Source organism: Desmodus rotundus, chromosome 11 (genome assembly GCF_022682495.2).
Source record: "Desmodus rotundus isolate HL8 chromosome 11, HLdesRot8A.1, whole genome shotgun sequence".
NCBI classification, from domain to species: domain Eukaryota; kingdom Metazoa; phylum Chordata; class Mammalia; order Chiroptera; family Phyllostomidae; genus Desmodus; species Desmodus rotundus.
The window spans coordinates 4642934-4668627 of record NC_071397.1 but is presented as its reverse complement, the minus strand read 5'-3'; the positions used below and the strand labels follow the sequence as shown (position 1 = coordinate 4668627).

Here is a 25694-nt window from a genome sequence, read left to right as displayed (position 1 = left end):
CATTGGGACAAGTAGCCGTCTATTTGGAAGAAAATAAAGCTTAATCCTTACCTTTCACTATACAATGAAATAAATTCTAGATAAATTAAAGATATAAATGGAGAAAACAAAATCTAAAAAATAATAAATTAGAAGAAAACATGATGTGATTTTTATAATTTGGGGAGCAAAAAAGGCTTCTTAAGTAAGGCATAAACCAAGATTCCATAAAGAACAAAATGAACAGATTCAACCAGTATTTGCATATAAGAGGCAAAGAATTAATATCTCTAACATGTAGGGGACTCCTATTTGATAAAAAGGTTCAAATGGGAAAAGAATATGAACATGTAATCCACAGAAAAATAATTATAAATGACCTATAAATATATAAAAAGTTATCCAACACCTCTAATAATCAAAGAAATGCAACTTAAAATGAGGTATCATTCTTCAGTTTTCTAAGTGGCAACACAATGACAATATCCAGTGCTGATGATCAACATATGCAAATTTATGAAGACAATCTGGTAGTTAGTATTTATTAAAATTTAAACTGTGCATGACCTTTGACCCAGCTATTCTACTGCCAAGCGTCCATCTTACAAAAACATTAGTGTGTGTGTATAAAGATACATGTACGTGAATGTTCCAGGTACATTTTTTATAATAGCAAAAAAGCTAGAAACCACTGAATTATGGAATATTCAGAGAATGAAATAATATGAAATCCTGAAAAAAGCGTATACTGGGTTGAATAGTGTCCCCCCCAAATTCATGTCCTTCTGGAACCTCAGAATGTAACCATATTTGGAAATAGGGTCTTTGCAGATGTAATTAATTAAGATAAGGTCATACGGAAGTAGGATCCAATCGGAATGGTGTCCTTATAAGGAGAAGGGAGGACAAGCAGAGATGCACACAGAAGGAAGATGGCCACGTAAGGCAGGGGCAGAGACTGGAGAGATGCCACCACAGCTAAGGGGTGCCAAGGGTTGCTGGCAACCACCAGAAACTGGAAGAGGCAAAGAAGGATTCTTCTCTAGAGCCTTTAGGATGGGGTGGAGACCTGCTGACACCTTGCTTTGGACTTCTAGCCTTCAGAACTGAGATAATGGATTTCCATCATTTTAAGCCACCCAGCCTGGAGCACTTCGTTATGGCGGCCTTAGAAACTAACACAGGACCTGGCAGGGAAGTTCGGCAGTTACAACATCATTCTGCTACGCCAAGGTTGCAGAAATGGTCCTGTTTGGGCACATACAGGCATCAACCAATGAATCATAAATAAGTGGAACAACAAATCGATGTTTCTCTCTCTCTTCCCCTCTCTCTGTAAAACAAACAAGTAAAAAAATTTTAAAAAGAAACTAATCTGTCAAGCTAGAAATATGTACATAAGCCTTTTCCTGTGTCAACCAAAAAGTATTCTGAGTACGGGAGACACAGTTTATTCACGTATTATTACTTATTGTGTATTATTTGCATTGCAACAGTAAACCTACTTTTGCCCACACCTGTGTCTTAAGTATATTTATCTATATACCCATGGAAAACTCAAGGGCGTATACAAATTATTACCAGTGGTTGCTTGAGCAGAGAAGTTACAGTGATTAAGAAATTTTTTATTAAAAGTATGTTTTTAAAAATAAAAATCTTACACCTCTTTTTAAAAAAGATTTTATTTATTTATTTATGGAGAGGGGAAGGGAGGGAGAAAGAGAGAAAGAGAAACATCGTTGTGTGGTTGCCTCTCACACGGACCTGGCCCCCAACCCAGGCACGTGCGCTGACTGTGAATCGAACCAGCGACCTTTTGATTCACAGGCTGGTGCTCAACCCACTGAGCCACACCAGCCAGGGCAAAATCTTACACCACTTTATTGCCTTTGTATGTAACTGTTTTATGTATTTTTCCAAGTAAAAATTTCTCTGGAGACCATGAAAACTTATGCTGAGGGTATCAACTTTGACATGTAGAGTTTAAGTCACCTCAGAAGGCAAGAGCAGAGGCACTGTGGCCAGGCTGGCACCAGCAAAGGAAGAGTGGAAGTAAGGATCACTGAAATGGGGTAGCTTATGCCATCCACCTGAATTAGGGGAGCCTGAATTTCAAGAAGAGCTACTTTTGATTTCTCTGCAACCTTGAGATCACCAATGTGGATAAAGAATGTGCTTCTATCGGGTGGGAAGGGACTGAGGAGCAGCCGGGCATGAGGTGTCTGGGTGCTGGGAACAGTTGGGGCTCTTCCCCCCTTGCCACAGAACCCCTAACAGCAAAGGGAGAAGCGCCCGGACTCCCGCTTGGTCTCCATCTATCTGAAAAGGAGTTATGTGCTCTCTGTACAACCGGCCAGAGCCACCACACAAAAGAGTGACCAAGTGCCACCCTGGAAAACAGCCAACAGCACCGAGCAGAGCCCGACCCACAGCACCCGACCCACAGCTCTGCCGCATTACCGGACATGCTGTATCACTTCTGTTTCTATACGCTGAGAGAGAAGACAGAAAAGTCAGTGGAAGTTGGCTAATAACTTCCTACCTTTCTTTTAATTTCCAAGGCTTCTTTACTCTAGGTATCCTCCTTACACTAGCTATTTTACATATTTTAAAAAGGGAATGACAGACCAGTGAAAAGCCACATATAAGACTTCAATAAAACTCATGACCTGTATTCCAAATTCTCACCATGAGTTGGAAACATTTCATTTGAGATGTCAAAAACAGTCTCTGAGACAAAATATGACCTAAAAAGTTAAGAAAGGCGGGAACTGTAACCTCCTTCCCTTCTGAAGGCAGAAACAAAATCTCTCAGCCTCCGCTGCAAGTCGGGAATTCTGCAGGAAAGTGCCGGCCAAGGCCTGTCGGGGGGCTTCCCAGTGCCGGAGAGTTGTTTACAAAGAAAATGCACTTGGGCTGGCTCTCTGTGCACAACCATAACATGGCCTGCAATTCTGAGTGGAGACGATATTTTTACACTGATTATTAATGTGGAGAAAAGAGAAAAGAAAAAAAAAATTGTTTCCAGGAGAAAAAAAACTGCGTCTGGGTAAAAAGGACAGGGAAGAAAAGCACACAGCCAAGACTCACTCTACAAGAGCAGGGGACTGTCCGTGTTGTTGGCTGCTCTGCTGAGAACAGACCCTGGCACGTAGTGGGGCCTCAACACACACTCATTGATGGATGGATGGATGGATGGATGGACGGACGGAAGGAAGGAAGGAAGGAAGGAAGGAGAGAAGGAAGGAAGGAGAGAAGGAAGGATGGGAAGGAAGGAAGGAGGGAAGGAGGGAGGGAAGGAAGGAGGGAAGGAAGGAAGGAAGGAAGGAAGGAAGGAAGGAGGGAAGGAAGGAAGGAGGGAAGGAAGGAAGGAAGGAGGGAAGGAAGGAAGGAAGGAGGGAAGAGGGAAGGAAGGAGGGAAGGAAGGAGGGAAGGAGGGAAGGAAGGAGGGAGAGAAGGAAGGATGGGAAGGAAGGAAGGAAGGGAAGGAAGGAAGGGAAGGAAGGAAGGAGGGAAGGAAGGAAGGAGGGAGGGAGGGAAGGAAGGAAGGAGGGAGGGAAGGAAGGAAGGAAGGAGGGAAGGAAGGAAGGAAGGAGGGAAGGAAGGAAGGAAGGAGGGAAGGAAGGAAGGAGGGAGGGAAGGAAGGAAGGAGGGAGGGAAGGAAGGAAGGAGGGAGGGAAGGAAGGAAGGAGGGAAGGAAGGAAGGAGGGAAGGAAGGAAGGAGGGAGGGAAGGAAGGAAGGAGGGAGGGAAGGAAGGAAGGAGGGAAGGAAGGAAGGAAGGAAGGAAGACTTCATTTTCCAGAAGCTTTAACAATAGGAATAAGTCCATAGGGAGGAAAATCAAATGAGTAGTCTGAATTTGGAAAAACCTCAAAATAAAGATTAAATATAACTCCTTCACATTTATTATATTATGCATGTACCCCAGAGAAGCCTGCAAAGCCCACAGCAAAGTTTCTGGACTCTCACTGTTGCGAGCTCAGTACTTAATCAGGACCGCTGCAGCGGTCCGTCTCCAGAACCCTGGGAGTGAGGTAGGGATGAAGCCTTGACGGGGAAGGCGCCCCTGGCCAGGTCCCCTGCACGAGCGGCAGGGTGTCCAGAGCCACTTCCATCACAGCAGTGATGGAAGAAACCCAAGGAAGCATTTTGCCCACTGCCTTGCCTTCAGGAAGCAATGCATTTGACCCATACCAAACCAGAGTTTATTTATCAGTTCTCCTTGCATGAAAATGTCTCTAAATGTGAAACCTTAGGTAAGTTAGTCAAGGCCAGTGGCACATCAGTTTTCTCAGCTTTGACACGAACACAGAAACGGTGACCGCCCCGGGTGACTGGGGTGAAGACAGGAAAGACAGGGCACGGCGCCTGGCGCGCAGCCATGCCTGACAGGCCTGGCATTCACCCCAGGGAGCGCTTATTCTTTTACTTGAAAACGAGAGAGTAGGCACTGCCCGAGGTCAGGCATTTCATCTGTGGGCACTGGCCTGGCCTCTAAGTCTGATGAGGTCCTGGGGTCTAAGTCAGCGAATGATCTGCTACTCCCAGCACGCCTCCATGTTTCACTCTTCCCTCGGAAGTTCGTGATGCATACACTTCCAATAAGGCGGTGCGGATACAGAGAGGTGCCTCCTCCTTGCATGTGAGAACCATCTCAGGCCTCCTCAGTATTAATGGTCTTATAATTAAAAATTGTAAGTGCCCAAAGTAAACAAAATAATCGAGGCTAACACGCTGGAATCTGGCTTGGCTGAGGTGGAGACAGCAGGCAGGCAGGTGTGGCGTGACGGAAAGAATGCTACACTAGAGTTAAGAAACGGAGGTTCAAGTGCTAGTTTGCCACTTTTAGCTGGGTAAGCAGTTACTTCACCTCCCCGGCCTCAGTGTCCTCTTTATGGAGTTGGGGTATGTAATAGGTCCGTTTCTGTTTAGCTCCAAGACTCAGTGATTCTATGGAAAGGTGAAAGCCACGAGAATGGCTGCCGGCAGGATCAACGTGGACATAAAGCATAAGGCGTGGGGGGGGGGGGGACTAAGAATATGAAGGGAAAACTATGGGTTAGTGAGTGAAAGGATTAGGTCAAACAGTAAGTCAAACGTTACCTGTGATGGTGCAGACAGGGAGGAAGATAAGCTGGGCTGAATGCCTAGGAAAAGACTAATTCGGGAAAATTCTAAAGGACCAAAAACCTGGAGGATTGCTTATCTTTGGATTTGTAGTACCAGCCAGAAAGAACCTTTTCTTCAGGGTCTAGGGAGCTGAGAGAGAGAGCGTCTGGTGAGCTGAGAAAGAGAGCGCAGAACTGCCGAATCAAAGCTAACCCTTACTCTTCAGGCGCTGTGTAGCTGCCAGCTACTCACATCACGGGTGAAGAGCTCAAACCTCAAGACGGGCTGCCTGAGTTCAAGTCGTGGTTCCATTACTTAACTAGCCTCGGGGCCTCGGGCAACAGACCTAATCTCCATGTACCTCAGTGTCTTCGTCTGTAAAACAGGCATAAAACAAGAACCTACCTCACAGGGATATTGTAAAGATTAGCTGACATATGGAAGGCCCTCTGAACAGGGCCTGGCATCTGGTAAGTGCTAAGTAGGCGTCATCTTGTTTATTTCCTGCTGCAAAGAGGGATGTTTACAGGACTCACTACAGGTGTCACTTCATGCTCCTCAACAGGATTGAGGGCAGGGTTTCCTGCCCAGGGCTGAAACCTAGAGAAAGAACCTCATTTCTGTTGCCTCTGTTCCCTGGGTGGAGTCAAGAGGGAAAACGACCCACGGTCAGGAGGAAACCTACCACCTTTTGTGGCGGTCCCTCTGGTACATCGCCACTGCTCCTGCTGCCCCACCATCGTTCCCAAAATGCCACAACAGGGGTGACGGACGACCCTGGGGAGCACTAGACGGGCCAGCCCTTAGCCAGCCCAGGGCCTTCCTTTGGGAGCTGACTCTGCCACAGCGCTCTCTCCTCCGTTCACCTTAAAGGTACTGCTACGTGATCCAAACTGAAGGGCGATTGTTCCTTGGCACCATGGCACCAGCAGTGGCAATTTACCTTTCCTACTTTCCTGGCCCTCTTCAATTAATTCTCCCCAACATATTTCTTTTTATTCCTTATATTATGCATTCTTAAGTTTCTTTCCAAATGTTATGCAAATGCTGTGACCTTTACATGTCTACAGCTGCCCAGAATTATCACACATAGGAAAATAAGGGGTGTCAACATTCACATTACAAGCAAAAGCAGCCCTTGAATAGAATCAAAAACATTTGAGAGCTCAAACCACACCCTTCCAATGTTCTCTCTTTATAACTGAGCTCCAAGGACTCATTTTATTTCCATCTGCAAGGCAAAATATTTATTTCGAGTGGACCAAAAAATCAGGCTTGTTGACAAGACACTAACATTCCTTGAATTTTTAAACTCCAATATAAAAAATGAGCCATTGTGTCTATTTTATTATTGGGTCGGCCAAAAACCCCATGTGGTTTTTTCCATAAAATAAAAGACACAATTTTCATTTTTACCAATAACTTGACTGACTGGGATATTTTGAGTATGTCAGCCATCTCCCATATGGTATAACAATTATTTTCAAGTAATGTCTCAATTTGATTGCTGTCAACTTCCAGGGAGCAACAGCCAGTGAGAAATTTCCAGCAGAAAACCTTGAAAATCACTTTTGACACATTCAATCGGTCACAGCACCTTCTCCATACACTGCACAAATCTTTCTTTGTGTTTCAGTTGTGTTTTTAACTTCCTTGAAATAATAAAGCATAATATGCTAAAAACTGCTTTTTTTCTCATCTTTAATAGCTACATAAAATGTTCACCAATTTTGTTTTTGTTTTTTTTTTTAAATGCACACTGATATGACAATTGTCACAATCTAACAAACTTGTTTCACATGAAGTTCAAGTGAAACTAAGTGCTACTAGAGCCATCTTACAGGAAAAAACCAAACTTTTTGGCCAGCCCATTATTTCTTAACTCAGCAGCCTATGAAGACTTACTTTACAGGGCAGGGAAAAACAAAGTAAGTGCCATCGTCAAGCTGGCCTTAAAAGTCACTGGCTTCCTCTGCTGTGCCAAAGAGCAGAAGATGCCTTTCAGCAGCCAGCGAGAGGAAGAAGGCAAGGAGCCGCTACGTCCGAGGAACAGCACAGGCCAGCCTGCCCGAGGCGTTTCTCTGGCTCTTTCCCCCACGGGTGCTCTGGACCTTCCTGATAGGAACTGGAAACTTCATTTTTCTGAGCTCTGCTGATGAATTTTCAAAAACAACTCTCCCAATTAATACAGGAAGTTATATTTGGAATTAAAAACTCTAATTAAAAACAAAAACTCACAAGGCTGACTGTTTGATTTATGATGTTGCCTTCTTCTGATTTTGATATAATTTTGGAAATCTTTCCATGATTTCTTCAAGTGTACAACAAAAGTTTTCAAAGGACACCCAAGCCAAGCGATGATTTCTATAACTGACTAGGTCTTTGATTTTGAGTATAAAGCTTAGCTTCAACTAGTACATTTTTTCTGAAGATAACAAATATGTTTTCTCAAGAGAACACATACTTCCTAAACAAGTTATTCTGGTTCTCAAGGTTTCACGGTTCCACGAAAGTTTCGTAATCCATTTGTGATATTAATTTACACATTCCTTCATATGGGCAAATAAGATCAAGACCTCCAAAGAAGTAAAATCCCCAAATAATATCATTCTAGTCTTTCTCAAAAAAGTAAATTTTCTCACCACATGTTTCCCCATTCTCAAAGGAACCTCCTCAAAGGATCTGTCAGACGAGGCATTCCTATGCTGTCACTGATGCAATGTTACCAAGTACAAATGTCCCTCAAACTCAACTCACTGGCAAAACTGTATACTTGGGAGCACTGAACAAGTACACTGTGGGACAGAGAGAACGACCGAGGGGAAAGAGCGAGAGATACCTAGACAAATACCCAGCCCAACAGGCTATGGCCTGTTAGAGGGTCTGAGTAAAGGCGAGCTGAACTCAGATGCTTTCCATAAATCAATAGCTACTTATTAAAATATCCACTATGGATTGGGATCACAGGAAAGAAAAAAGGTAGAAAAGATACACTCAAATCCTTCCTATGAATAAAAACACTCGTCCCCGCCACGTGTGTTTTGGATTCAAGGTTTGAATCTGGCTCCATCAGGTATGTTCTTCAGACAAGTTTCTTAATCTCTCTGAGCCTTAGTTTCTCAATATGCAAAATGAAGAAAATAAAACCTATCCCAGAGTTTTAGTAAGGACTGAAATTAAATGAAACAATATAGGAGAAGTACGTCTCATTAGATATCCATAAATGTTATTTCCTTTCCCATCTTATACAGCACTGTCGAGAAGGCTGTATCTCTTAAGAAGTAATGCAGCATCTACCTGGAAAGGACCTGTCTTCGTTGTGACCATGCAGAGGAACTCCGCTATTCTCCAACATATACTTCCTGGTAATGGGCAAGGACATGAGCCGGATGTGATGGATGAGTGAGCGCCAGGTGTGGGCTCCAGAAAGCACTGGTTCAGGTGGTAATGGGCTGAAAGGTTGAATCATAAAGTAGGCAGTGAGCAAGATTAATCCCAGGGTTCCGATGACCTACAAGGAGAGACAGGAAAAGGATTAGTCCTCGTCCCGGCAAACAAAATACTCTAATGCCAAGAAAATGACAGCCCTCTTCTGCTATTTCCAATGTGCTTTAAGAACTAATCCATTTTCTTAAACAAGCCATTTATATTCACTTCTGAAAGCATTTAAAGCTTGAGAACCGTGAGGACTGCAAGGCTCACCACGCTTCTATCATACAACTGGGTGGTATGTACACCATTAAAAACATACACAAATAGAGTTTAACTATAAATACACACCCTTCATCTAGGACATTTAACAAAATAGTCAAATTTCCTAGTAACACATAACAGGAGTGAAGTCCAGTTTACTCATTGAAAAACCAAGGTAGCATGGTGGAATCATAGTATCTGGGGAGGGAGCTGAGGAGTTTGTGCTCCATCTCAGCTTTTCCAAGCCAGCACACATTTTTACCTTGTACACAGCTACAAGGAGAGGATACTGGGGCGGCGTTCTCTGAGGTTCATTCTTTTCCAACAGCTGTCTGATAAATTTTTCAATTGCCTTTTCTGACATGCCGCACTGATGGCCTGTCTGTCTCACAAAGTCAACAGTCTCTGAAAGTTTGTCATAAATGCTGATCTCATTGGCAGCAAGATCCATGTCTTCCAATGCAAAATCCCTGAGAGAGAGGAAACAAGTGTAAAAGGAAAGATGGCTTCTTTAAAGTGCTTTCTTCCCAAAGCTACTTGCTTTCAGACAGTGCTTCTGGACCATCCGTACGGAAGAACAGTTTTGGGCTTTCCCAATCCACTGCAGGCCGATATTTTCATAAAACACAATGAATATGTAAGACAATCTCAAGGTGCTACACAAGTTTTTAAGTGTGACTTAAGTATAAGCTAGTGACAAATGGTTTACAGACCAGCGCTGGGACCCAAACACTTTGAGGAGCACTGGCCTACAGCACAATAAATCTCTAACAGCACTGTGAATCAGCCATCCCAAATGGTTTCTGAAGCCCATCACGAAAGATCTGCTATTGGTGATTTACTAAAATAAAAAGAAATAGAATATGGAGAATGTTGTCGATCAATTATTTCTTTCCATCTATACCAGAGAGACCCGTGAAACAAACAAACAAAAATAATAACTCCCAAGCCTGAAAGTCTTTTTGTAAGTGAGGTTTTATTGAGACAAAAATGCCAGCCAAAAAGAAGAATGGTCTTGGGGCATGGAGTTTAAACCAGCAGCAGCATGGCGGGGTAGAAAAGACATGTCCATCGTCCCAGAGTTCTGCAAGCCTTTTAATACATCAAGAGCGGGCAAAGAAAGAAGAAAGAGGCACTGTGGAAAAAACTGACATTAGCTATGGGCAAAAGGGTAGGAGAGGGGGAAGCGGGGCCAACTCTGGGACAATGGCAGAGTCCACATAAAGAGGTGTCCTGTAGACTGGCTGCGGCAGCAGTCGGAAAAGAACAAGAGGAGGCTCCTGGAGTTTCCGGGGCCTGGCTAAAATAATCTAGCCAAGAGCCATCTAGAAATTAATTGAAGTTCCAACCGGCATTGGAAAAAATGTGAACAGTCTTTTGTTAGCTAACCCTCAGGCATTAGGAGACTAACAATTCTGTCTTTTTCACTTTCTGGCTTGGGCCCTGCAATTTAATTTAGAACATCTCAGAATTTTCTCCTTAACAGACCTTTTAGCAACACAAGAGGAGGAACTGATCACTGAAGGCAAGTTGACTCCGAGGAAGGTGCTGATTTGCTTTGTTCCTGGCAGAACAGGGATTTCAGGCAACACGAGCACCTGGCATGCGAGCTCTTCAGACCTTGCGGGCTGCAGTCCTCATGCTTTTCCACAAACACAATTGGGGACAGTAAAGGGCATTTGTATTTGTATTTTACATACTTAAAAGACCAAAAATCGAGAACTAATTTCAAGATCCAATTCATTCTCATAGTTATTTTAAAGACAAATAGTTTCAAGGTGGCTATAGAATCAAAGATAAAATGGCAAGAATCTTTCTGCATCATTTGTAAAATGAATTTGGTTCTTTTAAAACACTGCTTTTGTTACAGAACATTATTTTTCTTTGCTTATAGTAAGAAAAACAGTCCTTGGGATTTAAGCTCTCCTGTTTTTTGTTTTTTTTTTTTAAATGCAGAAAGTTCTATTGTTTCACACACTTCATCCTCCAAGAGCTCCTAATCTCAAAAACCACTGGCAGGGTACAACTCCGTTTTTCAGTAAGGAGGTGCCACCACCTGTAGAGCAGAGGACAACAGTCATGTAGGTCCAGCAGAGACAAGGAGGCCTGAAGGCCACAAGGCAGTACATTTCAGCATCTCTCTCTTCCAACAGCGCCTCCCAAGGACTACTGTTTGGTCCTCTTTGTGACTGTAAACCTTTTAGCTCACTAGTTCTGAAGCATGCCTCCACACTGAATCACCTAGAGAGCTCTTAATGAATGCTATTTAACCAGACTCAGACTTCTAACGGCAGGTCATCTAGACTTCGAGGAACTGGGGGAGGGAAGGAGGAGCACCGCGCACAAAAGGGGATAAATCCTTTCCCCAAACTGTGTGCTCTTGCTCAAACTGTTTTTTTTAAGGCCATATACACCTTCATTTCAAGGTTTATATAAAAGCATGGTATAAACTCTATTTAAAAATGCGTATTTTCAACAAATGCTGCTGGGACAATTTGATATCCACATGCAAATGAATAAAGTGGGACCCTTCCTTCTACCTTACATAAAAATCAACTCAAAATGGATCAAAGGCCTAAACTTAAAAAAGAGGTAAAACTATAAAACTCTTAAAAGAAAATGGGAAAATTTTCTTGACACTGGATTATGCAATGGCTTAGATGTTATCAAAAGCATGAGCACCAAAAGATAAGTTGGACTATGTCAAAAGTTAATAATTTTTGTGCTGCAAATGATCAAGAAAGTGAAACATCCCACAGAATGGGGGAAAATATTCGCAAATTATGTATCTGATAAGGTTCTACATTCAGGTACATAAAGAATTCTTGCAATTCAGCCCTGCCTGGTGTGACTCAGTTAGTTGGGTGATGTCCTGCAAAGCAAAAGGTCGTCGGTTCAATTCCCGGTAAGGATGCATGCCTGGGTTGCAGGTTCAATTCCTGGTCAGGGCGTGCGTGGGAGGCAATCAATCGATATTTCTCTCCCTCTCTTTCTCCCTTCCTTTACCTCTCTCTAAAATAAATAAATAAAATCTTAATAAAAAAAGAATTCTTACAATTCAATAATAAAAAGACAAATAATCCAATAAAGGATTTGAACAGACATTTCTCCGAAGAAGATACACAAATGGCCAATAAACTCATGAAAAACATTCAGCATCATTAGCCACCAGGGAAATACAAAACAAAAGCACAGTAAGACACCTCTGCACACTTACTGGGATGGACATAAACGAAAGTCAGATAATAACAAGTGTCGGCAAAGATGTTGAGCAACTGGAACTCTTGTACGCTGCTGGGAATGTACGATGGTCCAGTTGTTTTGGGAAAATTTAAACATAGTTACCATATAACTCAGCAATTCCACTTTTAAGTATGACCTCAGGAGTATGTAAAATATATTCACACAAAAACTTACACACGGATGTGCGAGCAGCATTATTCATAATAGCTCAAAAAAGGAAGCAACCCAAATGCCCACGTACTGCTGAATGGATGGGTAAAGTGAGGTGTGTCCACACAACGCGATATGACTGGATAGTAAGACGGAATGACGCACCGACACGTGCTACAACAGAGATAAACCTTGAAAACATTAAGAGAAGGCAGCCTTAAAAGACCACATGTTATATGACTGCATTTATATGCAAAGAGAAAAATAAACACATCTATGGAGACAAAAAGTTACATTAATTAGTGGTTGTCCAGAGGAGAGGGTGGGGAGGAATTGGGAAATAACTGTTAATAGCTACAGGGTTTCTTTCTAGAGTGACAAAAATGTTCCAAACTTAAATTGTGGTGAGGGCTGCACAACTTTGTGAATATAGGAAAAAGCCACCGAATTGTGCACTTTAAGTGGGTGAATGTTTTGGCGTATACATTCCACCTCAATACTTTGTAAAATGTGTATTTATAGAATTTGAACTAACCCCTGCTGTGGCATTTATTACGTTGTTGTGACTCTGCTAAGTTACTTGGTCTACTTCCTAAATCTAAAACTCAGAAGATCGAACCGGAAGGTTTTTGAGGTCTCTTCTAGCTATAAAGTTTTAAGAGTGTATGAACACTTCAGGAAGGAGAACAAATTCAATTCATTAGAAACGAAAGTCTTATGCTCCACTGCATTCCCATGTTACCATTTCCAGTTATGCCATCCCCGAGCCACGCACCGTGCCAAAAGCACTCCAGAAACATTATCTCCGTCAATTCGTTGAGCAATCCCATAAGGAAGGCGTGATGAATCCCAGTTCACAGATGCTGAAACTAAGGCTCAAAAGGTTTCATTGCTCCCTGGGACGTGACCCAAGTGTGACTTCAGGGCTGTGCTTATAACCTGCCTGCACGCTGCCTCCCTTACCAAGTATTCTCCTATCTGAGACGGCAGTTCCAGAACCACAACGCGTGGCCCTCGATTATTACAACCGAGTGGCTGAGACCTGGGAAGTTACCAACGACAAAGAGTCCTGGAAAGAGAATAAAGCGATAACTTATTACAATAGCTTTCACATCTTGGTTTTGTGACTAATGATTCCAGAGGTAGATTTTTCCTATTAAATTAACAAAGATATTCTAAGCGAGCAAGCAAGCAAGTAAGCAGGAATAATGTTCAGTTAAGCACACTACAATACATTATCCAACATTACCTAGTGAAAATCAGTTAAAACTCAGGAGAGGGCTAGCAGAGAGCAAAGGAATTATAGAAAAAACCTAGTGAAAACTTTGGAAAGAATTGGGCCGTGGGGCACACGTAGGCCTCCCCCCCTCCCCGTGGAGGAGGACATCGTGTTGGTGCACGCAGTAGGGCTGGTGAGGCTAAGGGAGGGGCAGCTGTCATCGTTTCTGATGACTCCTTTACAGCTTCCGTAACCCTCTGCCCACTTCTGACACACGTACCCATCTCGTTAAGCTCCTAGTTTAAACTGCAGAAACAATAGTTTCTTTTTTGTAACCCAAGTATACAATGACATTACGATACTGAATATGTATTTGCAACCTGCACATCCTTCTTCCCTGACATTCTAACACACTTCCCAAGTTATTAGAAAGGTAGTTAGTGATAATTTAGTGAAATTTCTAAGAGCACGTGGGAGTCCTGATAATAAGCCCTCCTTTTGCCTTTGGTTACATCACTGGTTCTCAACTAGGGGGATTCTGCCCTCCCCCCGCCCCCCGCCGGGGACCTTTGGAAAGTCTGCAGACATTTCTGACTATAATACTTGAGGGGTACTACTGGCATCTAGTGGATAGGATGTTAACTAAACAACAAAAATCTTGTCTTTAGGTCGGTTTCATACTGCCAGAGCAGCTCCCTCCCTGCGGCCTAGTGAAAGTCAGCCCTCAGACACAAGAGTCTGTATAAAAATAAAATCCTATCCCTTAAAAAAAATCAAACATAAAGCCACGGCTAAACATCAAGTATGTGGGGACTGAGTGAAATCAGCTGAGGCTTGTTACAATCCCTTTACCTCCAGAAAGCAGGTCCGACTCTGGCAGAAATGAGTTTTGCCACAGAGGGAAGTTCTGAAGAGTGAGTGTGACTCTTCACGAGGCTTACACCTGCCAGGGCATAGGCAGGATCACCAGCAGCATTGCAAAAACCAAGGTTTCATGCAGGTACCACGCTGGGCATGTTGAACTGTCAGAACCGCTGGGAAAGGGTGCAAACCGCTTCCCTGCTGACCAGGGGAACACCCCCAACGAGGAGGCACTGGTTTAGAACAGTTCTCAACTAGGGGTGATTCTGCTCCCCAGGGGAGATTTGGTGATGTCTGAGGACATTTTTGTTTGCCAAAACTGAGGGGGTACTACTGGCATCTAGTGGGTAAAGACTAAATACCCTACAATGCACAGGACAGACGCCACAACAAGGAACTTTCCTGCTCAAGATGTTAAAAGAATGCTGAGATAGCTAAAGCCTGCTTTCAAGAGAGGCCTGGGGGAGGTAAGCCAGGGAGCTGTCCCCTTTTGAAGGAGTACTTCAAGGATAGGAGGAAGAAACCGAGAGCTCTGATGAAATGTTCTCCACAATTCCTTCTGGGTCTAAGTGTAGGAAAAAATAGGGCAGAGTTGTAATAGAATGACTCTAATAAAACTTATCAATAAAAATGTTTAAGGCAGGAAACAGGTTAAGAGGTCAGACTAAATGTAAACGTCTCCTTTGCCCTGTTTAACACAGAATTCCTCTAGTGATATAAATATGTCCTAAATACTGATGTAACAAAGAGCCTGGAGGTTCTCAGCTTTCCAAACTAGACAACTATGCCAGCTCAGCAAATCTAAGAGGCAATGCTGGTTTATTTAGACAAAACACGAACGGGGAAACACTATAGTTGAGAAATAAAGTTCCATAAGCCCGTCTAAATATGTCCCAATCTTCAACAATGGGCACAATATCCATAGAAATATTTTGTTTTTCCTCTACCAGGTTCTTTAGTATTATGCTACCTATGTAGTAGGATAACCCATGGTTTAGTGTTATAATATATTCCATTATATTTTGTCCAATGATTCCCATTAATTGAAGATACATTCTACTACAGGGGAGAGAATGGGGTCTTTGGATTACAATAAAAACCACTAAGAAGTAACAGACATATTTAAAGAAAAAAATAATTGATAAAACATAACTTGAAGGAGCAGCAATTTAAAACTGCAGTAAGTACTTAACCTTGAGAGACTTCTGTTTTTCACTCTTATCATCACCTGAATCTAACGGTCCCCTTTCTGGCCATCTCTGCCCAGTGAGGTCTGAAGAATCTGGGACTTTCCTCACTCTCTGAAAATACGCCTCTTCATCATTTTCCCAACTTTTTCTGCTGAAAATTTCAAGCCTCCAGAAACACTGAAACAGACAATGAACATCTGTATATCCTTAGATTCACCAATTGCTAACACATGGCCGTATTTGCTTTCTGTTTATCTGCTTTTACCAGAATCATTTGAAAGTTAGCTGTGACACATCACAAAATCACTTATAAATGTTTCAGGATGCATCTTCTAAGAATAACGACAATATTTTATAGGACATTAGGCATCATTATCATAACTATTAAAATTACTAATTCTCTAATGTCACCTACTGTCCAGTCCATAGTCAAATTTCCCCTACTGTCCCTCCAAAAAAGCCATATTGTTTTAAAAAAATTGATTCGAGGGGTAGGGGGAAGAGAGAGAAACATGGATTTGCTGCTCCACTTGTTTATGCATTCATTGGTTGATTCTTGTAGGTGCCCTGACCAGGGATTGAACCCACAACCTTGGCATATCAGAACAACACTCTCACCAACTGAGCTACCCAGCCAGGGCCCGTATTTGTTTTTAGAAATCTAGGACCCAACCAATGTGTTACACATCACCGTCAGCTGTTGGGTCTCTTTGGTCTACTCAAATCTAGGACAGATTCTGGCTTTTTTTTCTCTTATGACATTGACATCTTTGAAGCAGGAGCCCCCACATTTTAAAACTTCTATCTACTTGCTCCTATCCTCACCTTTTCCACTTTCCACTATTTAAAAAATAGTAATGCTTCCTCTTTAGACTTCCAATGCATGCACTCTATTCTCTCTTTGGAGTCAAGATCAAAATAAAAAATAATAATAAAAATAAAATAAAATAAAATAAAATGCATCACTTCATCTTACTTCTCACGTCTCCATTCATTTATTAACCTGTTGAAATCATATTTCTGTCCCCCTCACATCACTGATACTTCTTTCACGAAGGCCACCAATGGCTTTCTACATGACAAGTCCAAAGGACATTTTTTCAGTTACCAACTTACCTGATCTCTCTGCAGCAGCGGCTGTGGCTACCCATTATCTCCATCGAGTGCTCTCAAACCTTGGCATAATTCTCTTGTTCTCTTCCCACAGTCTATGTCCCTGAATGTTGGTATGAATCACAGTTGTCCTTGACCTTCTCATTCCCTCCATGGCTTTAACAACCAGCTATTAGTGAGTCCCAAATCTCTCCTCCAATCTAGAAAACTCTCCCAAACTCAACACCCAAATTTCCTATAGTTCCCCTATATGGAATGTGTCCATAACTGACTTATTATTTTTCCCCTGCAACTGATTTCTCCAACTACATTCCTTTTCTTAATAGAAACACCACTTCTCCAAATTTAAAACCTCTCCTCCTCCTTCCTCATCCTCACCAGTAAATCAATCACTAAATCATCAATTCTACCTCTATCGTTTTCACATTCATCACCTCCTCTTTAGCTCTACATTAATGGCAGTTAAGGCCATAAATCTCTCTTCCACGGACCATTACAAAGATGTATTTATTTAATCTCTACACTTTCCGGTTATCTCCTCTTGGCTAATCTACCCTTGATCCTCTGCACAAGTTGTTTTTCTGAAACACACATTGGTTCACATTACTCGTCTATTTAAAGCTCCTTCCTTGATTCCACATGCCCTGCTGGGGAACAATTAAGCATGTGGTTAAGAACACAGGCACTGGAGTTGGAAAAAGCTGAATGAAATACCAGATTCTCCATATACTGTGTGGCCAGGAGACAGTACTTAACTTCTCCAAACCCCAGTTTTCATTTATAAAATGGGAATAAGTATGTCTTTCCAACAGTGTCGTTAAGGAATTATAAAATGATGTATGCAAAACATTTGTCCCAATACTTAAATTAAATACCTACTAATTGTTATAAGATTAAGTCCAAATTACTTAGCAAGGCCCTTTATGATGTGGTCACTGCCTACCTGTTTAGTCTCATTTCCCATTCCTTCTTCTCATTTTTCATTGACATAATGTTTCACATCTTTTTCTTTTGTACATGTAATTCCCTCTGCCTACAAAGCCTAGCCCCCAGGGCTTTGCCCAATGATTGAACTCTTTCTTCCAATCTTGACTTTTAAACCTTTTAAACTTCAAACCTTAAACACAACTCTATCACTGTGTATTGCATCTGTCTTATCTCTCTCACACACACATACACTAAATTTTTTCTCAAAAGCAGAGATAGAGACAATAACATGAGAAACTAAAAGCAGACATGCAAATTCACCTGAGACGTGGAACCTCATCAGTGTCTATGGAACAAATTTACAGAAAGGACCTGAGCCCTGGCTGGTGTGGCTCAGTGGACTGAGCGCCGGCCTGCAAAGCAAGGGGTCGCTGGTTCGATTCCTAGTCAGGGCACATGCCTGGGTTGCAGACCAGGTCCCCAGTGGGGGTTGTGTGAGAGGCAACCACACATTGATATTACTCTCCCTTCCCCTCTAAAAATAAATAAATATTTTTTAAAGAGAAAAAGGACCTAAATTGATCATTCTGTTCCCAAACTAATTTAATGTAATTAATGGTTTATGCATTTTACTTTCTATTCTTCTATTTTTAAAGAATATATTAGCCTAATGAAGGTCTGGGTGGGCAGGTCGGGCACCTTACATTGAACATTCTCTGTGGTGGTGTAAGGTCGCTGAGAAGGAACAGTGATTCAACCTGGGTCTTGAAAAGTGTTTTGGTCCAAAGCAGAAAGGGCCTACAGGGCAAACAGGCTCTCTCTCTGGCCTGCAAGTTGGGCTACGTGAACTTCCGTCAAAACTTCGGTGTTGTGAAACAGACCGAGTTTTGCCATCCTAAAGTTTCTTTTGGGATATTAATTTTAAGTTGGTAATTAAACGACTCAAAGCACCGTTGACCCTCCCCCACTTTCCTACCGAAGAGAGTCAGATGGAAAGACCTGCTTCAGGAACAGAGCCTTAACGTATCACCTTAGCTTCAGACGGGAAGACTCCAGGCAGGAGCCGATCCCTTCCACCACCACCACAAACTGTTTTCTGGGTTGCCTAGCAAAAACCTACCTGCCAAGTGTGTTCCACTCCTCCTCAATTACTTGTAAATCGCTCAATCTCACTTTTTAAATTTAAGATTCCACCCCCCCCACCCCTGCTGCCGTCTCCTTTGTCCAAAATGACAAATATGCCTTTTTGCCTCACTGTCTTGGGGAATTTCATGCTTATGTGAATTCTCTGTACACACGTACTAAAATTTTGGTTTTCTGTTAATCTGATTATTAGCCCAGCTAGAAGCACTTAGAAGATGGGAGGGAAAATACCACTTTATATTTTATATGATAACCCCCGCAATTTCAAAGTTGAATTTAGGTAGGTTAAGGCACGTTATTCCTTAGAGAAAAATTGTGATAACTCAAAACTCAAATTTATTAACAGATGTTCATCTAAGATTCCACCATGTGAACAACCAAATGATCAACCAGATAAAGTCATCATAATACCTCAGAGTAGTCTCTGACAAAAGAAATATATTTTTGAATACCAAGGCTATGTGGGCTCTTAGAGCAGAAAACGTGGCTTTTGTAAGGTTATTGGCCTTCAAATACTACGGAATGAAGAAGCGAATTTCCTTGTACTAAGAGGCAATTACATGCCCTGGCTCGTGTGGCTCAGTGGCTTGAGCGTCAGACTGCGACCACGGTTGGATTCCATCAGGGCACATGCCTGGGTTGTGGGCCGGGTCCCCAGTAGGGGGCGTAGGAGAGGCAACCACGCGCTGATGCTTCTCTCCCTCGCTCCCACCCTTACCCTCTGTCTAAAAATAAATAAATAAAATAACCGGCGATCACAAACAGCTCATTTATTCAGGTCAATACACCAAGTCAAATTCCTTTCTGAAATCCAAATGCCATGCTTATCACATACCAAATTCACACTGGGAAAAATAAAAACCCTCTTTACCAATTAGGAATATGTTTTGGAGGGGATCAGAGAATCTAATCTCACTATGCAAAAAAACAGAAATCTGTCAAAAGGGCAGTGAAACCTAAACTTCGCTAGCATCTGTCACGGTTTGGACACTGCTGTGGTGGCTGCGAAACACGGAGGGTCAACCTCGCTTTGCTATTCCAGGGAGAACGAAGGAAAACGGGAGATGTCTTAAGGGAGTCGACCCCCGGAGAGTTGCTGGGGGATGCCATCAGTCTGCAAAACGCCAGAGGCTCAAAAAAGGTGTCAGCGTAGGGACAAGAGGTGGCTGTGGGGGCAAGGAAGGGGCTGCGCGATCGTGTTACAAATGGGCGCAGCGGCGACGCTGTCACGGAGCGACCTCCCCCTCCCGGCCTCGGGCCCCAGGCACTCACACGTAGGGCCCGCGCCCCCCAGCGCTCCTCCCGCCTCGGGGACAGCAGCCGCCGGGCCAGAAGCCGATCACTTCCTGCTTCCCTGCGCACAACCCGGAAGCAACCTCGACGCTACAGGCCACACCACACGCTCTCGGGTAGCTCCTTCTCTCGGGCCCGCACTTCCGCCAGCAACGGAACGTGCGCGGTCGGGAAGTCTCGCGATATCTGGAGCACATGGGTTCTTGCTCCCCCTGGTGTTCAGTTCTTCCTCTTCAATGCTTCCCAGTCCTTGCAGCGGCTGTGGCCTACCTCCGCTAACACCGGCTAAGCACCCGAATTGATGAACTCAGCAAGCATTAACAGCCCTCTGCTGCATGCCAGGCAGCGTGACAGGCATTAGGGGTAGGCGGGAAATGGAGGGCAGGCCGTCACCTCCGGGAGCTCCTTGTCTAAAAAAGAAAAAGACCAGCAGATAACTCAAATTTACACACGGCCCACTCAGTATTTTTTGAGAGCTTATTTTGTGCCGAACATGACTAAGCACTTTATATTAGTGAAACCGCCCCAACAACCCTATGAAAAAAATTGCCCCACAACATTTTCCCCCAAGCTGAGGTTTATGGGAAGGTTAAATCGTTGGGGTTACACACAACATATAGAGTGGTGGGGTCACGTTTTGATCCCAGGCTATTTATCTTGCCCTGCCTTCAGTGCTAAAGATTTTAATTGCTTTTTATAAGAGATCTGCAAACAAAATGCTACTGGGTTCAGACTAATAAAGCTACAGCTACAAAGGCAGTGTGATATTGATGCAGGAATAGGCAAACCAAGTAAGCAGAACAGAGAAACCAAAAACAGAGCCACTCACGTTTAGACACTTGTGCTGCTGGGTGAGCTGTGTATCCATATAGGGAAAAAATGAAACTTGACTCCTACCTCACATCATATACTAAAATAAATTCTATGATCATTGTAGATCTATATGAGAAAAACAAAACAAAACTTTAAAGCAGCTCTGTCCAATACTGCCACCATGCAAGTGACTACTGAATACTTGAAATGTGGTAGTCAGAATTGAGATGTTCTATAAGAAAAAATCGATACATTGGACTACGTTAAAATGAGAAACCTCTGATCATCAAAAGACGCATTGAGGAGAACAAAAAGGCAAGCTGTAAAGTAAAAGAAATCAGCAAAGAGGTTGTGTCTAGGATATATAAAGAACTCTGCGAATTAAAAAAAAAAAAAAAAGCCGAATAGAAAATGGTCTGAAGATTTGAACACGAAAAGATCATATGACAAAAGAGGATATCTAAATGGCAAATAAACCTGTGAAAATGTGTTCAATTTCATTAATCATTAACTGTCAGGCAAGTGATCACTAAGATAATATACAGGCTGCAGAATTGCTTAATGAAAAAGGTTGGCAACACTAAGTGTTTGCAAGGGAGAAAGCAACAGCAACTCACACGCTGCTCGTAGGACTAGAAATTGCTACAGCCACTTTGGAAAACAATCCGATGTTAACTACCAAATTGTAATATATACTTAACCTATTACCCAGCAATTCTACTTCTACGTACATACCCCCAAAAATTTATGCACAAGTGCAAAAGGCGCATACAAGAATATTAACAACATCAACATTTGTAACAGCCACGGTATGGAAACATCCCAGATGCCCATCACCAATAGAATAAATACATTGTAGTGTATTCATGCAACAGAATACACTGAATTGAAAAAATGAAACAATGTCTGCTACATACAACAACATGGATATATCTCACAAACATGTTAAGCAAAAGAATATGGAGACGTAAAAATACTTTATGACTCCATTTATATAAAGTTTAAAATCAGGGAACTAATTTTAAATTAGTCTATGAATTTAGAAAGTAGTTACCTTTGGCGAGTGGGGAGAGGCACTGACTGATGGGGGTGCTTCTGTGGGGCTGGGGACATTTTTTTTCTTGTTTTGATGGTGTTTGCATAGGTGGATTTATTTTGTAATAATTAATTGAACTGTGACACTTAGTACCTGTCCAATTTTCTGGATGTATATTATACTTCCATGTAAATTTTTACTTTTAAAAAAGTGCTCAGGGGACTCCAGAAACCCTAAAGAGCCCATGTCTTTCTGGCCCTTCCTATCACCTGAGTGACACTTCCAATGTACAAATCCGATTCTGTCACTTCGCAAGTCCGTATTTGCCCTCAGAATCAAGGTCCAGGATCCTTTATGATTCCCTTACACTCAGCTCCAGAACAGCTGAAGAAATTTCTGACTCCCCAGGCTTTTTATAATTCTCCAGATCTTCAAAGAAACCTCTCCTGGCTTCAACATTTTCCAGATCTCAGCTCAGGTTATCCCTCCCAAAGAAACCTCTGACCAGCTAAAGGCAGCTCTGAAACAACCAGAGCTCAGGAAGTACCATGTGCTTCCTTCACTCATAGCTCTCCTTCACAGCTCTCATACCACTCTCCTGTAGCTGCGAGTTTAATTGTCTTTCTCTCCTAGGATATGAATTCCTTTGGGGCTGAGCACAGTGCATGTGACCCATCTCTGTCTTCCTCAGTGCCTAGTGGCTGGTAGATGTGCCAGGAAAAGATTAAGGGAGAAAGTGAGCCTGGAGATGGCCAGTAAGGATTCAGACACTGGAGCTTGAAAACGGACATTTCAGGCACATTCTGGGAACCTGGTATGTTAATCTATCTGGTTGAGGCTGAAGCTACTCATAGAAGAAAAAACAATCTTTGAAGATCACTTCTGCATAGCCAGGGAGGCCTTGAGTGCTAGGACTTTACTCTGTGGGCAATGGGGAGCCACTGCAGGTTTTTGAGCAAGGGAGTGACATGCTCTGCTGTGGACATACGCATCCAGTGGAGGAGGAAGGCTAGATTGGAAAAGGAAAAATTAACATTGGAAAGTTCAAGGGAAAAACAACTTTGATGATCTAGGTACAAGGAATGGGAGAATGAGAATTTACTTAAGAAACATCTCCCAGGTAAAACAGGTCAGAAAGGCTGCCAGGTAGTAGAAGAGGCTTAGAATACAGCAGGAGAAAGGCTTGGGTTCTAGCACACAAGAAATGCTGGTGGACTGGGAAGCTGATTGCTTCCTCCTGTCAGTCACCCAGAGCCTTCCACTTAAAACCTGGTCAGTGTGGACTGAGAAGAGATCATGAGTGTGTAAGTGCTTGGTAACCTGTAGTGTGTGTGGGATGTGGCTGAGGAGTGTAAGGAGTCTGGTGGCCCTGGCTGGTGTGGCTCAGTGGGTGGGGCATCATCTGGCAGAGTGAAAGGTCACCAGTTTGATTCCCGGTTACAGCACATGCCTGGGTGGCTGGCCTGTCCCAGGGGGGCATGTGAGAGGCAACTGATCAATGTTTCTCTTGCACATTGATGTTTCTCTCACTCTCTTTCTTCTCCCTTTCCCCTGTCTCTAAATATAAATAAATAAAATATTTTTTAAAGTGGCATCTGGTAAATAGGACAATAGTGATTTGAGACTTAGGAGGAGGAACTGGTTTGGGGGAGAGGATAAGGGAAGCAATGATGGGTAAATCTCATTTCTTTAGTGTTGGCTTCTCTCTGTTGACATTTAGAAAAACCCTTGACAAGGTGCCCAGGTAATAGCACCCTGTGTAACAGAACGGCTTGTCTGTGGGTTGGTGTCTTCACTCCTCTCAGCCATTGGAGACTCTCTGTGCTGGTGGAAAAGACCCTGTGTGTATGTTGAACTGTAGTGAACTAGGACATGGTCCCTAATGTGGGCTCTTAACATTTTATTTGGAGAGAAGAGAATCTGACACAGCAGTTAGACACCAATGGAAGGGGACACAGAATTAGAGACCGAGAAGAGAGAAGGGAAGAAAGCCTACTGAAGGTGGGAAGAATAGAGAGGTTTTCTGAAGGACCTGGGACAAAGGCATGGGCGAGGTTTGGGAAGCATTGCAAATAAAGAGAACAGCCTTGGCAGAGGCCTAGGAGTGGGAATGTTGGTGGCACTTTTAAGGCATGGATACAATAGTAGGAAATCAGGCAGGAGAAGTCAGTAAGGGCCTTTAAGCCCAGGTCAAGTGGTTTGGGACTTTATTTTAATAGGCAAAGGGAAACTACTTAACATTTCATGGCAAAGTGACATACTACAAGAAATTTCAGGAGGAAGGTTTAGGCAGCTGTATGTGTATAGGATGGATTCGTGGGGGAAACCCAGAGGCAAGGAATCCAGCCAGGGAGGTTCTGAAATAATCCCGGTGTTAAAGGTCTGAAACAGAAGTGGGAATGGGAAGGAAGGGATACCTTTCGGGGATCTTTGGAAAAAGAATTGAACAGGTCTTGATGACACATCCCTTAGGGGAATCAGTGAGAAAGGATGATCTGAAGGTTTCCAACCTGAAAAATGATGCATCTATAAGAGTTTATAATTTATTAAATAAAAGACATTTATTCAGAAGATACAGTAAGCTTAGATACAGGATAAATGAAGTAAATACAAATCATTCTAATTTAATGTGAACTGTTAGTTATAACTAAGAAAAGGAATCCAGGCCTCTTTGCCAACTCCTTCCTGAAGTCACTGACACCCAATGTTCTCTTGGGGACAAAAAGGTCAACAAATATTGAACCTCTGGAGGAAGGATTTTGGAATGAGACAGCGAGATATTCTCTTATTCTCTTTTTAAAATATTTGTATTTACCAGTTTGAGAGAGAGAAACATCGATTTGTTGTTCCACTCATTTATGCATTCATTGGTTGACTCTTGTATGTGCCGTGACCAGGGATCAAACCTGCATCCTTGGAATATTGGGACCATGCTCTAAGCAACTGAGCTACCCGACCAGGGCCCACTGTCTTATCTTCAGTAAAACCCCAAAGCATCTTCCCTGTGCCCTAAGCCTCCCAAAATACATAGTAAGAAACTACAAAAGACCCAGAAAAAGGCAACTCAAATAACAACAGACAGAATCACCCAATGATAAAGACTTTTCCTTCCAGCTCAAGGGTCACAAAGAGGGCATGACTACAAGCCAGTGGCAGGTGTGATATTAATTACACCTTACCTGAACACAACACGCATCAGTTTAAAACATTGTTTTATGTCCACTATTCTTTCAGCACCCCTCAGCACCCTATGAGAAGGGCACAGAGATGCAGGAGGCCCAGTTCCTTTCTCAGGGAACTCGCTGTCTAGTTCGATCTTTACAATCCGTCTAAGCTTGTTCCCACTGGACGATTAGGGAAACTAGGACTGAGCTGCACTTGAAGCACAGACTCACAGCTGCAGTACTTTGAGCAAATTATTAACCTGTTTCCTCAAAGTAAAAAGGGAATAATAATATCTGCCTCATGGGGTTTTGAAGATTAAGTGTTGTCAAAAGTTCAGAAAGAGTGGAAGTAAAACCACTGGATCACTGGAATGATTAGCAAAAGTTTATTGTGCAAAACAAACAAACTCAAAGAAGAACAACAACAAAAACAGTTTGCAAACCGGGAGCACTCAAACGGAACATGGAATGAGGCGCAGAGATGTTGCTGTAAAACAGCTTACATAGTGAGGAGGCAGGGGCTGTTTATGCTTCACTCCTTTTCCTTATCTCTTATTTTCTTCCAGGCCGTCTCCTCTCTCCCCAGAATCTCCGCCTTTGGAGTTTAAAGGCTTGGGTGTTACATGTCTATGGACAAAGAAACAAGTCATCTAACGGCAGAGTCTCAGTTTTCACATCTGAAAAATGAGAATAACAGGCACTCAGCTCGGTCTGAGTGGCCTGCTTTGAAATCTCCCAGGGGTACTCTCCTCCTTTCTAA

The 25694-nt window shown here is 42.7% G+C and overlaps 1 protein-coding gene across 2 annotated transcripts in view; it reads right to left on the bottom strand.

Annotated features, from left to right (window-relative positions):
- C11H6orf89 (chromosome 11 C6orf89 homolog) overlaps nt 1-20063 on the bottom strand; it is a 31879-nt gene extending 11816 nt beyond the window's left edge. The window contains exons 1-4 of one of the 2 annotated variants that reach the window (XM_045193317.2): nt 19901-20030; nt 13139-13244; nt 9045-9252; nt 8387-8600 (exon numbers count right to left, since the gene is read on the bottom strand). In XM_045193317.2, the coding sequence (XP_045049252.1) occupies nt 8387-8600; nt 9045-9233 (403 nt within the window). In that variant the 5' untranslated portion in view covers nt 9234-9252; nt 13139-13244; nt 19901-20030. Of the gene's footprint in view, nt 1-8386; nt 8601-9044; nt 9253-13138; nt 13245-19900 lie in introns of both variants that reach the window. The other variant, XM_024557673.4, reaches the window with a different exon arrangement.
- Between the last annotated feature and the right edge of the window lie 5631 nt (nt 20064-25694).